This window comes from Hypanus sabinus, chromosome 2, assembly GCF_030144855.1.
Source record: "Hypanus sabinus isolate sHypSab1 chromosome 2, sHypSab1.hap1, whole genome shotgun sequence".
NCBI lineage: Eukaryota > Metazoa > Chordata > Chondrichthyes > Myliobatiformes > Dasyatidae > Hypanus > Hypanus sabinus.
In genome coordinates this window covers 113,191,299-113,209,863 of record NC_082707.1, presented here as the reverse complement: position 1 = coordinate 113,209,863, position 18,565 = coordinate 113,191,299, and the positions used below count along the sequence as shown (strand labels likewise).

The following is an 18,565-nucleotide window of genomic DNA, read 5'->3' as shown; positions in this document are numbered from 1 at the left end:
CAGATGCCCCCATGGTAATGCCGTAATGGTGAGCTCGCTGTTCAGATTTGCACAGGGATAGGAAGTGGCAGAGTAGGTTAGGGTAATCGGCGTTCGAAGGGCCGGAAGGGTTTATTCCGTGCTCTCTCGCTAAATAGATAGATAGATAAAAGAAGACTTTGGAAGGTTGAGTCAGCAGCACCTGGGTTGACAACTACGCGGTTTGACAAGAAAGTAGTGTAGCGGCAGGAAATGAATGTACAATGTTGCAATTTCACAGTGATACCAGTATATTCCTAGTCATTTTGTTACAGATTGTAAGTTTCATAAGATGACATCTGTGGAATTAACTACTTTATAAGTCTAAAATGAGAAAAATGAAATCTGAATGAAAAATAAATCAGGAATAACCCAGACACGGCTCGAAACGTTATCTGCATTGTTGTCTCTTTTACAAATATTGAAATACAATTACAGAAAAGAAGGTAAAGCTGTCGGAGTTGCTGTGGGGAAAAAGGTAACAAAAGAAACTGGGCTTTTATTCTCGCACACTGGTCAGCGGGCGCCGCCGACAGAAGTGCGAGGTGAGAGCAGATACCGCTCGCAGTCCGCCAGACCCAGCGACGGAGGTGAGGACTGGGAGGCTGCCAGACCCTGCACAATCAGGAGAGAAAGAAAACCAATGTCAAACAGGACAAGCTTTCTGTGTGTCACAAATCGCATCGGCCTCCAGAAGTGTGTTGCTGGGTGGTTGAAATTTAAATATGCAGCCCCGGGAAATGGCCCAGCCGGCAGCAAACCGCGGCGTGCCCTGGGATGAAGGTGCAAGGGGGCAGCTGGGGCTGGACAGCGGGTAAACAGCGCCGAGCGCCGCACGTGGTCCGGTGGGCGTGGCGGGGCTCGCGGTCAGCTGGGCCAATCGGACGGCTGGCCCCGCCCTCCGCGGCCGGCTTCTCGCCTATTGGCGGACGCTGTGTATCTCGGCAGCTCCGGCCGGAGGCGGCTTCATTGTAGCGGAATGGCGGCCGTCATTCACAATCCTCTCAAGTCGTAAGTAAGCAGCTGTTGCGGCGCTGGTCAGCTGTGGGGCCGCCAGCCCTCTGCTCTGCCTAGCCCACCCTTCCACCCGGCAGGCAGACACATCCAGCCCTCCGGCTGTGGCGAGCTGCGCTTCCCATTGCTCCGGACCCCGGTCCGGGGAGAGGGAGGGGAAGGGGCATCTCGCTGGGCAGCCAGGGGAAGGGGCGCGCTGTCGGCAAGCTACGGGACCGCCGGTGTCTGGGCGGCGCCGTCAGTGTGTTGTTTGCGGGCTCTGGTCAGGGATGGAGTGCCTCTGTCTGCCCTGCCGGGGCCCGGCTTGACAGATGGATTGTCCGCGGTGGGTGACAGACGCACTTCCGCTGCCTGCCGGTTGCTGCACCGAGCGACCCCTTCTGCTGCCGGCCGGCCGGCTTCCCTCCTTCCCTGGAGCGGTGGTCGTTTCCAGACCTCTCCGCTTACTGTTCACCTGCAGCAGCGCATCCTTGCTGCTGTTGGACCTGAAAGGGCAAATTTCCTTGCGGTCAATCGAATGCATTCGCCTTAATTTGAACCAAAAGAGAAAGAGTGTCCGAGGCGGCATCCGCTTTACTGTAACTGTTTATTTTTCCGGCACTTAATGTTTCTCACGCAATAACGTGCACTTTTAAAAACAAAGTTTGAATGACTCTCGTCATTTTGTTGTAAACTTTTGACGGGTTGGATTTTGCGTGCATGCTGTCTTTGTCCATGTTAAGGTAGTTCCTATTCCAGGTGTGCTGCCTCCAAACACAGGAACCCTAACTTCGCCTTTCAATGGGCTTCTGCTCCTGATTTCATTTCTTATGTTTCGTTTATCTGCAAATCCACGTGTATGTTTCTTCCTCTGACAGTGCGTGACTATCGTATTATTTATACGCTAAATAGTAACAAGTGTGAATCGTGATGCATTTAATTTTATTATACATTCTAAAAATCGTTGTCGCAGTTGCATGCCCCCAGCGTGTTTAATATCCTTCTTTTGTTTTATTAATGCGTAACTAGTTTATTGACTTTCTACAAGCAGCCGTTCTAATCGCGCTCCCAGACCGCTTCAGCCAGCCTTCCACGTCACTGGAGAGAAGCCTGCCGAGCCGGAATCCTCTCCTGTCCTCGGGCTTTTCATTTCGCTCAGCCCTGGCCCTCTGACTCTCCGAGGGGCATCATCACTGCAAGAATTCTGTGAATACCAGCTTGCTCATTCAAAACTCGGCACCTATCCAAACTGGCATCAGAGTCCATTTGCCCACCGCCGCGGTGTTCAGCCTAGACTGGCACCTGACAGATCACAATAATTTACCTTTTAAAATTGTCATTGTTTTTAAATCCCTGCATCTTTTCAGCCCTCCCTTTCAGCCCTGCAGCCTTGGAGCCTCTAGTTCAACCCACCTGAGCATCCCTTGTTTTCCTGGCTGTATCCTCAGCTGACAATTCCCAAACACTGGAAGCCTTTTCAGAGTCGCACATCACAGAAACGGCCCCTTCTCACCAACTCTGCGGATTCTGGCGCTTGCTTGTTTTCCGGAGGTAATCGACAATGGCGAATCAGTCTCCCCCACCACACGCACACAAACATTAGGGATGTGGGAGGAAACCCACACTGTCAAAAGGAGAACGGGGCTGAGCCGGTGTTGCTGGCACTAAACCTCCCTGACTTCCCAACTAGATATTTTTTAAAGTCTATTTTTGTCTTAACTCGTCTGTTTCATTCTGGTGGCTTGTAAGTTGATGTTTATTTTAGCCGGACTGTGACAAGTAAGCTAGCACCCCTGTGAAGGACCCGGTGCTTTTAAATTGCTGCTGTATCTCAGGTTACTGAAATGCTGATTCATTGTTAGACCGTCCCTTGTTTACTAATTCAATGTTTTTAAGAGATGAATGGTCGCAGATACATTGAAGTAACTTCGAAGTCAATGTTGTTTTGATCAGCTTGTTGCAACCCATGATGAAAACTCGCTTTCTGGGTTTTGAAACGCCCTGGTCAATGTTTATCTGGTGAAGTGACAAGGTACTGCCGCACTGTTGTGCCACCGTCATGGTCACACTTCAACAACACACACAATGCTGGCGGAAAATAAACAGGTGGAGACCCTTCATCAAGAATTTCACTCCGTGGATGCTGCCTGGCCTGAGTTTGCTATGTTGCTCCGGATTTCCAGAATTTGAAGAATCTCTGGAGTAATGATGCCTTTCTGAGGGACTCAATGGGTCAGGCAGCATTTGTGGAGGGAAGTGGACAATTGATGTTTTGGGTCAAGACCTTTCATCAGGACTGGAAAGAAAGGAGATGGAGAGCAGGCAGAAGAGGTTGAGCAAGAGCCAGCAGGTGGATCTAGGTTTGGGGGGTGGGGGTGTGGAAATGATGCAAGAAACTGGGAGTCTGCGAGGTAAGGATAGTGGAACAAGGAACAAAGGGTGAAGCCAACCAGTGAGAGGAAGCTATTTACTGAGTCTGGTTAACTTAGCAGGAATCCAGCTCCCCAGCCTGCTGGTGACCGGGTTGGCACATATTGCTTTCAGAGTAGTGAGGAGCACTCCGGAACAGGGAACAGGATCAGTCTGCTTAGCCCACAGGCTGCGATTCTGGGGAGCTCCGTTACAGTCTGATTCCAGGTTTAGGATGGGGTTTTCAGTAGGAGTAGTTTGAAGGACTAGTGGCAAAAGTATTTCAATTGCCTTCAGCCTGTCTGACCCCTGATGCCGCTTGCTGGCTAACCCTTCGCCTTCACAGATTCTGCCTATCTTGCTGAATTCCTCGTGCACTTGGATTATTGTGCACATTATGTCCTTTCTCCTTGGCTTTCCTTACCCCAGTGCAGCTTACAACCTTACTAAGAGCTGTGATATCCAGCTGGCCACTGTGGGACCACCAGAGGCTTGAAGAGTAAACTGCCTTGTTGTTCTCGTAGATTAGTTGGGGCTCAAATTTCTTAAAATTTCGATGTTTGACTAGAATGGAACCTACCTGTCTGTTTGTGAAATCTCTACCTTTATTATCTATTTGAGCCTTACTGCTGTAGTGACTGGAGATTCATAGCATTTCTGCATAGGGAAATGATATTGGGATATTAGTCTGTGAACACTGTATCAGAACACATACTAACAATTACTAATATACTGTGATAGGTCTTAAATATATTTTATCTGCAATCTAATTTATGGCATGGAGTTTTACAGTATTCCAATATTTCAAGATTATCTTTAATATTAAAGGAAAATAGTCATTCAACCTGTGCTGGGGCTGAAACGGTCATGTTGATGCGACAACTTTGTTTCTATTTGAAGGATGCTTCATTGAGAGGAAAATTTTTTATCACTGACTAATGACATGAGCTTGTTTGTGTAGTGGCAGCCATACATAATGCATAATATGCATTCCAAAACTAAATAGTGCAAAAAAAAGAAAACAAGGTAGTGTTTATAGACCATTCAGAAAGGAGATGGCAGAGAGCAAGAAGCTGTTTCTGAATCACCACCTTACCCAGCTGGTGAGAGATGGTGGTAAAGGATGCCACACCTCCTCTTGAAGATGTCCTCAGTGGTGGGGAAGGTTATGCCTGTGGAGCTGGCTGAATTGACATCATCCTGACGAAGGGTCTCTCCCTGAAACGTCGTCTGTTTACTCTTTTCCATAGATGCTGCCTGGCCTGCTGAGTTCCTCCAGCATTTTGTGTGTGGTGCTTTGGATTTCCAGCATCTGCAGATGTTCTCTTGTTGGTGAATCACCATCCCTTTGTTCATGAGAAACTGATTTTTAGTTGCTGTATTTTTCTTTGCTTAACTAATGGAAAAACGCTGGGGTGAAAAAGCTGTTATCTGTTGACAAAGGTTTGATGACAATGATGCTGTTGTTTCAAAGCCCTTCAGTAAAAGCTGGTGGCTTGGAGTTCAACTTCTGAACGTGCTCAAGCAGAGTCAGTATACTGTTGACTACTGAGATAGAGTGTTGCCATTGTAGGGTAACTGGCTTAATTCTGAGGGTTAGGTCCACTCCAGCAGGAGGTTTGTTGGAGCTGAGGTGAAATACTGTGGGAAAGGTTGACAGAGGTATTGGGGCAATGACAGTATTGTTCTAGACATGTCACTGTTGTGAATGCTCGATCCCTGATGTGAGATGTGGGAAGGTTGGCAGAAGTATTGGGACAATGGCAGAGGTATTGGGGCAATGACATGTCGCTGTTGTGATGGCTGTGTCTCTGCTGCTGCAAGTCAGCTTTTCATTGCACCTGTGCATACGTGTACTCGTGTATCTGACAATAGATTTGACTTTGAACTTGTTGATTTTTGTCATCTTGGTAATAGTTCTGTTAGACTTATGGTTAGGATCTTGGCTTGTATGCTGGCAGGAAACACACAACGTGGTAATGCTTGTGTTGATGCTGATGTTTTAGGGTCAGGTTGGTGCAAGTAGTGAATTTGACAGTGGTTAGACAACAATCATTTGTGCCTGCCTTGCAGATGTAATGCAGACAACTTTGCAGTTCCTTGCTTGGACAATAATATAAACTTAACAGGTGTCTGTGCTTGAACTAGCAGGTGGCTGTTGCCATGGCACCTTCTGCTTCATGTTGTGATGAGATGGGGTGAGGAGAATCCCACTGAGAGTTCGCTGCCTTTACTTACCAATGGCATCTTGCCTAAGATTGCATCCCAGTTTTTCTGTGTTTAAGTCATCCATTCGGATCAGTTTGTTTCCCATTAGAATGCACACTGGAATTTACTTCAGGTCAGGAAAGAAGTAGTTCTTGTCCTAGTTGAAAACTTGCCGGGTTGGGATGTGTGTCTGGTTGATCTGTGTTGGTTCTGTTGTGTGAGTAGATGGGGCATAACCAATTCTGCAGGAGGAGACACTGAGACAGGCTAATTCAATCTTGATGGCGAAGCTCACATTATGGGGATAGTATTCCTCTATTATCTACCACCTGCTTTGCTCATTAAACTGACCGTCCCTTGTCCAACCTGTTTCAGCCAGTGCAGCAATGTTGATGCCAAAGTATTTGAATTCCAAAGCTATCTCCCAGGAAGATAAATTTAATAATTTGGAGAAAGAGAAAAGTGATATGATAGAACAGGGTAACAAAGTGGGTAATACTAACCAGAAATAAAAGCAGGGAATACTGAAAAGACCCTACAAGCTGGGCAGCTTCTGTGGAGAGAGAAATGGTTACTGTTTCACGTCTGAGGTCCATTCAACCATACCCCTGAATAAAGCTAAATGTAACAGCATTCCTCTGGGGCCAAGGCGCAAAACACAGCACCAACAGTCACATGGCACATACAGCACGCATAATACTACAGAAAAGCAGCCTAAATCCCTGAGTGTCACGGCCTGCAGGTTGGTAGTGTGTAGTTATTGTCCTGAAGTTGCCTTTCTTCAAGAACAGCCCACAGCAGTTCTCATCATGCACAAGTCAGCTACAGATGAATGCAAAGCAGTTTGTCCTGCACTGAGCAAACACTGGAGAGCAGCACCAATGGGACAGACCATCCCAGTATGGAATCCAGCTGCACACAGCCAGCTCCGGTGTCTCCCTCCTCGATGGCTGGAACAGACAACTCCAAAGCATGAGTGCCTGGTCCGTACCACAACCAAGGCCACGCAGCTCCCCCCACCACCAGTCTCACCAATGAACCAGTGAATCTGACCCAGTATTCTGTATTACCAAATATTTGCCAAACCTTCAACAGAATAATAATCAATAAGGAAGCAAATTGCTCGCAGACATAGAAGAATACTTCCCCCACTTAGTCTGCAAGGAAAAAATGATAACAAGGCAAAGTTGTGGAATCTTCTCCTGAATTGACAAGATAGATTAATCAAAGATGCAAATTACAGACAAATATCCACAGTGGATGTGACTGCAAAGTGAACAAGGCTAGAAATTATTGCAGGACCCAGTTAGAAGAGTAGGTGAAATTGAGAGGGATGTGGTGTATTCCTTATGGAGAATAGGATGATAATAGTTTCAAAGAAGGATCTTGGCTCAGAAAATCATGTGATTATCTGAGAAAATGCTGGAAAACTTCAGCAGGTCAAGAAGGATCTATGGTAAGAGAAACAGTTAACATTTGAGCCAAAGGCCACACTGGCTCTCATTTTCAAACTGATAGGTAGAGTCAGCTTGGTGAAACTTGGAAATGGCAGAGAGCTAAAAACATAGGTTGGAGATCAATATAGTATCCGAAATGGCGTGCAGGGCACAATATCAGTTTGGAATGTGTAATGATCCTTGGGGATTTTAATGCACATATAGGATTGGGAGATCAAATGGGCAGCATTGAATGAATTCATGGAGTGTGCAAGAGCAATAAGCCGAGGGACAGTAAAGAGATGGAAGGTACAAGAAACTCCAGGTACTGGAATCTGGAGAATAACAAACTGTTGGAGGAAGTCAACAGATCAGGTAGCATGCGTGGAGGGGAAAAATGGGTCCCTCTGTTTCTCAGTCTAGGTCAGAGGTACTCAACCTGGGGTCCATGGACCCCTTGGTTAATGTTAGGTGTCCATGACCCAAAAAGGTTAGGAACCCCTGCTCTACATGAGTGTCTTGAGACAAATCACCAATTGTCCATTCTCCTCCACAGCTGGTGTCTGACCTATCAAGTTCTTCCAGCATTTTGTTGTTTTTTTTTTAATAGAAATATAGAAAACCTACAGCTCTTTCTCCCCCGCCCTAGTAAACAGATTATGACAGAGAGCTATGGAGACCAAGTCACTGAGTATATTTAAAGCAGATGTTGGTAGGTTCTTGATTAGTCAGGGTATCAAAGATCACGGGGAGAAGGCAGGTGAATGGGTTTACGAGGGATAATAAATCAGACATGATCAAATGGTCGAGCAGATTTGACATAATTCTGCTCTCTTATGGCCAATCTGTTTATGTATAGCCTTTTGTAAAATGTTATTGTATCTGTTCCTGTAAATGTCTGCAAGAAAGTGATTCTCAAGGGAGGATATGTAACGTGTCCGAGTTTAATTGTCATTCAACCATACATGAATACCCACAAAAACAGCCAAGTGAAACAGCGTTACTCTGAACAGTACCAACGATCACACACAGCACAAGGCACATTAAAAATTACATAAGCACACAGTCCCACATAAAAAATAAATCTACGTAATATAAGATAGCCCAAGTCATGTCCCGTAGATTGATGGTGCATGGATGTTGTTGGCAAGAGTAAGGCCACCGCAGTCTGCAGACAGATGCAATCCAGCTCATCTTCCATCAGGTGAACATGGGGGTGGGGGCAGTACTGATGGGAGGAGCTAGCCCCTAACCCAACATGGCACACCGCCCCCAGCATCTTCTCGCCTGGATGGCTGCACCAGGCAACATCGTAACTTTGAGGCCTAGTCCACGCGGTTCCCCTGCCATCGATCTTGTCGATAAACCAGTGAACTGGGCTTGCAGTATTCTGCATTAACAATGTCCACCAGGTCTTTCAGTCACATGAAAAACATCGAAGATAATCACTCGCTATTTTTCTTTGTGCACGGACTCAGACGCTTTTCTGTAGCAAGCAGCAGCATGGTCTGCACCAAGTCCATCTTCTCCACTAACAAGCAGCTCGTTCGTAGGGTAGACCTGCACTACTTGAAGTTCTTAATGTCCAGCAGTGTCTTGAGATTGTAAACGAAAAAGACAATGGCACCTTTGGTTGGACCCCTACAGTCCACCGTATCAGAGCACTTCACCATCTTACCCATTGTAAACACTTACCGACATGTACATTAATAATAATTTTGCTTTGAAATTTGAACTGTGAAATGAGCAAACCATGTTGAAATTAAAATAAAGGTTTAAACACAGTTAGATAAGTCTGAAACTAGGGTCTTAAATTTGAATGAAGCAATCTATGAAGAAATGAGGTGCAAGATGACTGGTAGAATGAGAAATGAGGAAGACGATGAATGAGCAATGGTTATTATTGTAAACAATTGATATATAGTTTATAAATAAGTGTACACAAAATGCTGGAGGAAATCAACAGGTCAGGCAGCATCTATGGAGATGAATAAACAGTCGATGTTTTGGGCCAAAATCCTCCTTCAGCTCTGGAAAGGTAGGGAGAAGACACACCTGCCCTTAACAGGGGTGTAATTCCTCTTGTCATCACCTACCAACCATGAAACTCTGCATCTGAAACATCACTCTTCTTCAACGGGACCCTGCCACTAAACTTATCTTTACCTACCCTCCATTTCACTTTCCACAGGGATCGCTCCCTTCTCAATTCCCCTGTCCATTTGTCCCTCCTCACTAATTTCCCTCCAGGCACTTATCCTGACCTGCTGAGTTCCTCCAGCATTTTGTGTGTGTTGCTCTGGAATTCCAGCTTCTGCAGAATCTCTTGAGTCTATAAGTAAAATCAGAAGATTAAATGAAACTGCAACATACAGAAAGTTCAAAATTTAGCAGAGAAAGTTGAGGCATTGTCAGGGATGGGGAAAATAGAAGTGAGGGAAAAAAGACTTCTGCAGATGAATAAAAAGAGGATTAGTTAATGTGAATCCCTTACTGAACAAGTTAAGACAATTCACAGGGGTGGGGGAGGTGAAGAGGCAGCAGAAGTAAATATTTTGTCTGTCTTCACAAAAATATTGAAAACATCCCAGCAATAGTGTAAAACAGATGAAGAGTAACTGAACTCGTAATGAAATTTGCATGAATAAAGAATAGATATTAATCATTAGTCGTACAGCAGTAAAACAGGCTTTTGGCCCATCCAGTCCATTCTGACCTGTTTTATCTCCTTGCCAAGTCCCACCATCTGTTCACATCCAGACCATAGTCCTCTCTACCCTTCTTATCTGTGTACTTACCCAAATGTTGCTATTAAACCTACATCTACCACCTTCTCTGGCAGCTTCTTCCACACTTGTACCACTCTCTGAGTGAAGAAGTTCCCCCTTCAGGTTCCCTTTAAATATTTAACCTTTTAACCTTTCATCCTAAACCAATGACTTCAGGTTCTAGTCTCAAAGCTCAAGGTTAACTTATTATCAAAATACACATATGTCACCATATACAACCCTGAGATTCCCTTTCATTGCGGGCAAACTCAATAAATCCAATGACCATAATGGAATCAATGAAAGGCTGCATCAACAGGGCAGAAATGGAGTGCAAGTATAATAATAATAAAAAAGTGATAAATATTGAGAACATGAGATGAAGAGTCCTTGAAAACGAGGTCATAGGTTGTGGGAACATTTCAATGATGGGGCAAGTGAAGTTATCCGCTTTGGTTCAAGAGCCTGATGATTGAGGAGTAATAACTGTTCCTGAAGCTGGTGGAGTGAGGTCCTGAGGCTCTTGTATCTCCTTCCTGATGGCAGCAGTGAGACGAGAGCATGACCTGGGTGGTGGGAATCCCTGATGGTGGATGTTGCTTTCCTCTGACAATGTTCTGTGTAGATGTGTTCAGCAGTGAGGAGGGCTTTTCCTGTGATAGACTGGGACGCAACCACCACTTCTTACAGGATTTTCTGTTCAGGGGCATTGGTGTTTCCATTACCAGGCTGCGGTGCAGCCAGTCAATATACTCTCCACCACACACCTATAGAAGTTTGTCAATGTATAGATGTCACGCGGAATCTTTGCAAACTCCTATGGAAGTGGAGGTGCTGCCGTGCTTTCTTCATAATTGCACCTACATGCTGGGTCCAGGACAGATCTTCTGAAATCATAACACCAAGGAATTTAAAGTAGCTAGACATCTTCACCTCTGATTCTCTGGTGAGGACTGGCTCATGGACCTCCGATTTCCTGCTCTGGAAGTCTATAATCAGCTCAGTGGTCTTGCAGAGAGTGAGAAAGAGGTCGCCGCTGTTGTGGTGCCACTCAGCCTGATTTTCAAGCTGATTTCTCACCACCTTTGATTTAGCCAATGACAGTGGTGTCATTAACAAACTTGAATATGGTTCAAAAGTATATTCTATTGTTAAAGTATGCATGTGCAATACAATTCTGATATTCGTCTTCTCCAGATAGCCATTGAAATACAGAAAAGGGAAAAAATATCAACCCCCTCCATGCATGACAAAGAAAAAGAAACAGAACTCACAAACCTCAATTCCCCCCACCATCCCCTCCATCACATAAAAGCTAACGGATCTCTCTCATTGAAAACGGCAACTGGGATATCAAGCCCCAAACCCCCATCCCCTCCATCTCAAAACAACAGTGACAAAACCCTCCCCTCGCAGAAAAGATCAGTGAAAATAGCACCAAACCCCAACCCCCTCTTGCGTACATTAAAACTAACAGATCGCCTACACAGAAAAACCAGCAAGACTAACAGCCCCCAAACCCCCATCCCCTCCATCTCAAAACCTAACATATCACCCAATAAGCAATGAGAAAGAAATCACAAAGATCTGAAGGAGAGCACTATAAGCTAATAATCACATAAATCTTAATTTCGAAAACATTGTCACATCAGAATTGAACTCAGCCCTTCCGTGAAGAGCAACTGCTAGTCTGCTGACCTGTCGCATTCTGAACGCCGCCAACTGGGTTACTGACCCTTCAACTCAGGGCCTCCATGAGGAGCAACCACTGACCACCTCTGCATTCAATCTTCCTTGACGCTGCAAAATGGAGTCAATCATGGTCTCTAGTCTTCTCTATGAGCTTGCTCTCGGTAGTCTCCGGGAACAGCAGAGTGTTAGATCAGTTGCTCAAATTCCAAACTGCAAGTTACAGGCTCCAACAGTATTTGAAGCACAATCAAGACCAAAAGAACAAACAGAAGATGTGGAGAAAGTGAAATAATTGAAGAGATTGGCTATCTGGAAGATGTCTGAGGAACTATTGCTTGCTGGTGTCATCTTGACTGTACGTCATAAGGCATTGGAGCTGTGTTTAGTCTCACAGTCAAAAGTGTAAAGCGAGTAGAGCAGGGGGCTAAGCACACAGCCTTGTGATGCTCTTATGCTGACAGAGATTGTGGAGGAGATGTTGTTAACAATCTATGGGGTCTGCAACTGAGGAAATCAAGGATCCAATTGCACAAGGAGGTGTTGAGGAGCTGTATTGGTCCTGAGAAAGGACCTAGTGCTTTCCCAGTGTATTTGACAAGTACTTGTGTTGGTGCTGCTTCTGACTCCCATGCTGAGGTCATCATTTTAATCAGCTCTATCTCCAATTTCTGCCCTGCCCTCAAAATTACTTCCTCCCTCAGACACCTCTCTCCCCTTTCTTGATCTTTCTGACTCCATCTCTGGAGACACACTGATATTTTTGATAAACATACTGACTCTTGCAGCTAATCTTGACTATATCTCTTCTCACCCTGTCACTTGTAAAAATGCTATTTCCTGTTCTGTTTCTTTGTTTCCACCAGATCTTTTCTCAGGATGATGCTTTCCATTCCATAACATCTGAGATGCCCTCCTCCTTCAAGGAATAGGGTTTCTGTTCCTCTGCCATTGATGTTGCCCTCACCTGTGTCTTCCGGACATCTGCCCTTGCCCATCTTGCCACCGGTATAACAGTGATGGAGTTCTTCTTGTCTTTACCTACTACCTCCACATCTAGCACATCATTCTCTATAACTTCCAACATCTTCAGTGAGACCCTACCACTAAGCAATCCATTCCTCATCCCCACTCTCCACAGGGATTGCTTTCTTTGTGACTCCCTTGTCCTCTTGCCCTCCTCATAGATCTCCCTCCTGGCATTTATCTCTGCAAACGGGACAAGTGTTACACCTGCTCCTACACTGCTTCCCTCACCACCATTCAGGGCCCCAAAACGTACTTCCAGGTGAACTAACACCTCAGTCGTGGTCTGTTGGAGGCCTGATACAGACTGGGGAACCATTTTGTTGAGCAGCTTCGCCTTGTCTGCCATAAAAGACAGGAATTTTTGGTGGCCACCATTTCAATTCCACTTTCCATTCCCATTCCAACAGGTCGGTCCATGGCCTCTACTGCAACAAAGAGGCCACTCTCAGTATGGAGGAGCAATGCCTCATATTCCGTCTAGGTAGCCTCCAACCTAATGGCATGACATCGATTTCTCTAAATTCTGGCAATTTCTAACTCGTCTTCTCTTTCTCCATTCCCCATTCTGGCTCTTACCCTATCCCTGTTCCTCACCCCCCTCGTGTGCCTAAATGGACATTGAACCCAGCATGAAAAACTACCTCACTTCTGTTATTTCTGTTTTTGCACTAGTTTTAATTTAACTATTTAATATGTATATGTGTGTGTGTGTGTGTATGTGTATGTATATATATATACACACACACATACACGCACATATACATATACACACATACTTGTGTTTTTCTATATTATCATGTATTGCATTGTAATGCTGCTGCAAAGTTATCAAATTTCATGAGAAATGCTGTGATACTAAACCTGATTCTGATCCTAATTCTCCTCCTTTCTTCCATGATCCACTGTCCCATAGCCTATCAGATTCATTGTTCTTCAGCTCTTCATCCCTTCCACCTTTTAGTTCCCAGCTTCTCATTTCATCCCTCCTCCCACAGCCATGCACCTTCCTCTTGCCTGGTTTCACCTATCACCTACCAGCATATTTTCCTTCCGCTCCCACCCCTACCTTCGTATTCTGGCTTCTGATCCCATTCTTTGCTGTCCTGATGAAGGTTCTTGGCTCAAAATGTCAACTCCTCTTCATAGATGCTGCCTGACCTGTTGAGTTCTTCCAGCACTTTGTGTGTGTTGCCCTGGACTTCCAGCATTTGTGTTTGATATTCTGCCTGCTCCTCATGGTTCAGCAAGTGGTTCCAAATCTTTTTCTGTGCGTTAGCTAATCAAGTGGTGGTCTGCAAGGTTTCGTGGGCACACAAAGGGATGGTGGATTCTGTCAGGCAGTTCCCTGGGCAAACTGTCAAAGTCATTTGGGTAGAATGCCTTCTCACCATAACTGATGATAAACCGCTTGGCTGGATGACAGCGAGAAGGGCCCTCTCACTCTGTATAGCATAGCCCTCTCGGCACTATTGACCAGTGGGGATGAAACATTAGTCTGTTTTCTGGATTGTGTGTACCTAATAAGGCCTGGGAAAGGTTCATCCCAAACACATACTGAAGTCTACTTCACATGTGATTCCCTGGGGTACCTGCAGAGCAAGCACGGTGTTCTGCTGGGATGTTATGGGATTCCCTGGGTTACCTGCAGAACAAGCACAGTGTACTGCTGGGATGTCGTGGGGTCTGTGGGGTACCTGCAGAGCAAGCACGGTGTTCTGCTGGGATGTCATGGGATTCCCTGGGTTACCTGCAGAACAAGCACAGTGTACTGCTGGGATGTCGTGGGGTCTGTGGGGTACCTACAGAACAAGCACGGTGTTCTGCTGGGATTCCCTGGGGTACTTGCAGAGCAAGCACGGTGGACTGCTGGGATGTCGTGGGGTCTGCGGGGTACCTGCAGAACAAGCACGGTATTCTGCTGGGATGTCATGGGATTCCCTGGGTTACCTGCAGAACAAGCACAGTGTTCTGCTGGGATTCCCTGGGGTACCTGCAGAGCAAGCACGGTGTACTGCTGGGATGTCATGGGATTCCCTGGGTTACCTGCAGAACAAGCACAGTGTACTGCTGGAATGTCATGGGGTCTGTGGGGTACCTGCAGAACAAGCACGGTGTTCTGCTGGGATGTCATGGGATTCCCTGGGTTACCTGCAGAACAAGCACAGTGTTCTGCTGGGATGTCATGGGGTTTGTGGTGAATTGGCTGTTTGGATTCAGAACGGCTTATGCATAGGAGTCAGGGGGTAGTGGTTGAAGGGACTTATTCGAGCTGGAGGTCTGTAATGAGTGGAGTTCCGCAGGGATCTGTACTGGGACCTCTGCTGTTTGTGATGTATATAAATGACCTGGATGAAAATATAGATGGGTGGGTTTGTGAGATTGTGGATGATTCCAAGACTGGTGGAGTTGTGGATAGTGTGGAAAATAAGTAAAGAATACAACATGATATAGAACATTCGAGGGGCCGAATGGTCTACTTCTGCACCTATTGTCTATTGTCTATACCAATCTCACAGAGGGATCGAACTGGAGTGAGTGAACAATTTCAAGGTTTTGAGTGTCAGATCTCTGACAATCTAACCTGGTCCCAACATATCGATGCAGTTATTAAGAAGACAGGACAGCGATTGTACTTCATTAGGAGTTTGAAGAGATTTGGTACGTCAAGCAAATGCACTCAAAAACTTCTATAGATGTATCGTGGAGAGCATTCTGACAGGCTACATCACTGTCTGGTATTGGGGGGGGGGGGTGCTACTGAACAGGACTGAAAGAAGCTGCAGAGGGTTGTAAATTTAGTTGGCTCCATCATGGGTACTAGGGTACTAACCTACAAAGTACTCAGTTCGTCTTCAAGGAGTGGTGTCTCAGAAAGGCAGTGTCCATTACTAAGAACCCCCAGCACCCAGGACATGCCCTTTTCTCGGTGTTACCATCAGGTTGGAGGTACAGAAGCCTAAAGGCACACACTCAGTGATTCAGGAACAGCTTCTTCCCCTCTCCCATCTGATTCCTAAATGAACCCATGAACGCTACCTCACATTTTAAGTAAATATTATTTCTTTTTGCATGATTTTTAATCTATTCTCTCTCTCTCTCTCCCTCTCTCTAGCAATTGATTTACTTATTTATTATCATTATTATTTTATTTTGTGTTTTTTTTCTTCTAGATTATGTATTGCATTGAACTGCTGCTGCTAAGTTAACAAATTTCATGTCACATGCCGGTGATAATAATTCTGATTCTGAGTTGGAAATATGGGCAGAGCAATGGCAGATGGGGTTTAACCCAGATAAATGTGAGGTGTTGCACCTCAGGAGGGCAAATGCAAGGAAACAGTACACTGATAAGGGCAAGATCCTTAAGAGTGTTGCTGAGCAGAGAGATCTTGAGATCCAAGTTCACAGCTCCTTGAAAGTGGCCTCAGGTTGATGAGGTGGTTAAGAAGGCTGATGGAATGCTTGCTTTTATTAATCGAGGCATTGAGTTCAAAAGTCAGGGGTTATGTTGCAACTTTATAAAACTCTGGTTAGGCCACATCTGGTGTATTGTGTACAGTTCTGGTTGCCCCACCATAGGAAGGGAGTTGAGGCTTTGGAGAGGGTGTAGAAGAGGTTTACCAGGGTGATGCCTGGTTTAGGAAGCATGTTATCATGAGATTGCTTTCTCCGTATGGTTGCTATATGACCTGATAGCTCTGATAGAAGTTTACAAGGATTATGGGAGGCATAGATAGTGGAGAGAGAAGATGTGTTTGTTAGGGTTGAAATGCCTAATACTAAAGGGTATGCAATGAAGGTGGGGGGTGGGGGATGTGAAGGGTAGGTGTTTTACTCAGAGGCATGGAAGGTGCTGCCTGGTGTGGTGGTAGGGCCAAATACATTAGAGGCTCGGACAGGCACATGGATGTGAGGAAGATGGAGACGGTGTAGGTAGGAGGGATTAGAGTTTGGGTGCTTTTGATTTGCTTTTTAGCTGGTTCAGCACAACACTGTGGGCCGAATGGCCTGTTCCTGTGCTGTATTGTTTGATGTTCTATGCCGTCAGCTTTTTGAAAGATATTTACTAGCCTGTCCAAATATTGCTGCTCTTCCAGCGTGAGAAGCTGTTCACATCTGAATGCTCTGGACTGCAGACTGTGTCCTGGGGGCTCACTGAAGCTTAATGCAGCTGCCGTAGAGGCACTGTGGGCAAAAGGGTGCATCAGGCCTCTGGGACCAAGGTGGAAATATCTGCCACTGCTACCTCATGGAGTGTTTATGATGGCAAGTAGAGGTCATGCTAGTATAACGTAAAAAGAATCTGAGGCTTCTCCTGAGATTGGTGACATAAATACTGAATCGCATCTTTGCAAAAGTAGTATCGTTTGCATAAATATTGGGTAGGTTTGATGTTAACATTTCTGTATTGGCTTTCTATCTTCAGTTTTTTTTATGTCATCTCTCTTCCAGTATTTCATTGATCTTTCTCTCTTCTCCCTCCCTGCCCAGCACAAACTTTGAAGTGTGGACACAGACGGTGTCCCCATTCCTGTGAATGGGGAGGGAATTTGTTATTTGGGATTACTTTAACATGAGTTGTCAAGAACTTGCCTACTACCCGTTACGCTGCTGGTGTTTAGGTCAGCAATGAGGGTCTCCACCTCTATCTATCCTTGGCCATTCTGGAAACCAATTTTGGTCTTGGCCTTGGCAGTGTTCAGTGTTTCGTTCATTGTGCCTGGAGTTTTCACTTCTGCAACTTCCGGGTGGAGACTCAGGATTGTACATGGATGTAAAAGGATTCTTCATTGCTGTTTCTATAACAGTTTTCCTTGACCAGTTGGGGTTGTTAGTCCTGAGCTGAACCCCTGAACCTAGAGGACTGATGGGCCACTCTTAGTCTGGCCTCAATCCTTTGACCTGTTTGGCATGGGTGACCCTACCAAGAGCCTCAATTCCAGCCATCGTAGCTCTCCAGCTCATTGAAGCACGCAAGCCTCCAAACCACGACAAGGTTGTGGTCCTCTTGGAGGAGCTGTCAGTAAGTTTGGACTTTATTGGTGACGCTTGTACTATTTTAGCGGGAAGATTTTCCTGCTAAGCATCATGAGAGGAAATGTAGGTCTATTTTCTTTTTCGGTGAAATGCCTTTGTAATGAATTGACTTATCAAACACTTTATATGGTTGTGCTCCTACTTTGATGTAAGTGAATTGTCAGTAGAGGCAACAGCAGCACAGAGGTGGAGTTTGATCTGTATTTATCTGCCCATTTGTATATCAGTGTGAGGTGGGTTAGTAATGTTTGTTCAAGAATCCTTGTGGCCTTTAAGGGACTTCAGTTTTCAAAGTTCAAAGTAAATTTATTTTCAAAGCATGTATATGTCACCATATACCACCCTGAGATTTATTTTCTTACAGGAATTCACAGTAGAACAAAAGTAGAATCAATGAAAAATTACACACACTGACTGACAAACAGCTGATGTGCAAACCAAGACAAACTGAGCAAATACAAAACACCCAAATAAATAACCAAATAGATAGTATGCTACAGAATCCAGGGCGAAGAAGTTCCCATGCTCGTACAACTGGCCCAGGTGTGAGGTTGGATCCCTCTGGGCACTGAGGTGAGATCAGGGCAGAGGAGATTCATAGCTCGTACAACTGGGCCAGGTGTGAGGTTGGATCCCTCTGGGCACTGAGGTGAGGTCAGGGCAGAGGAGATTCATGGCTCGTACAACTGGCCCAGGTGTGAGGTTGGATCCCTCTGGGCACTGAGGTGAGGTCAGGGCAGAGGAGATTCATAGCTCGTACAACTGGCCCAGGTGTGAGGTTGGATCCCTCTGGGCACTGAGGTGAGGTCAGGGCAGAGGAGATTCATAGCTCGTACAACTGGCCCAGGTGTGAGGTTGGATCCCTCTGGGCACTGAGGTGAGGTCAGGGCAGAGGAGATTCATAGCTCGTACAACTGGCCCAGGTGTGAGGTTGGATCCCCCTGGGCACTGAAGTGAGGTCAGGGCAGAGGAGATTCA

The 18,565-nt window shown here is 45.6% G+C and overlaps 1 protein-coding gene across 6 annotated transcripts in view; it reads left to right on the top strand.

Annotated features, from left to right (window-relative positions):
- Positions 1 to 965: 965 nt before the first annotated feature.
- The window catches only part of LOC132382365 (zinc finger protein DPF3-like), a 207,308-nt gene continuing 189,708 nt past the window's right edge, over positions 966 to 18,565 (top strand). For all 6 annotated transcript variants that reach the window (XR_009508304.1, XR_009508303.1, XR_009508302.1 and 3 more), the window contains exon 1: positions 966 to 1,029. Coding sequence is in view for 3 of the 6 variants with exons in the window: in XM_059952514.1 (XP_059808497.1) it covers positions 998 to 1,029 (32 nt within the window). In the remaining 3 variants the exon portion in view is untranslated. The remainder of the gene's footprint in view (positions 1,030 to 18,565) is intronic.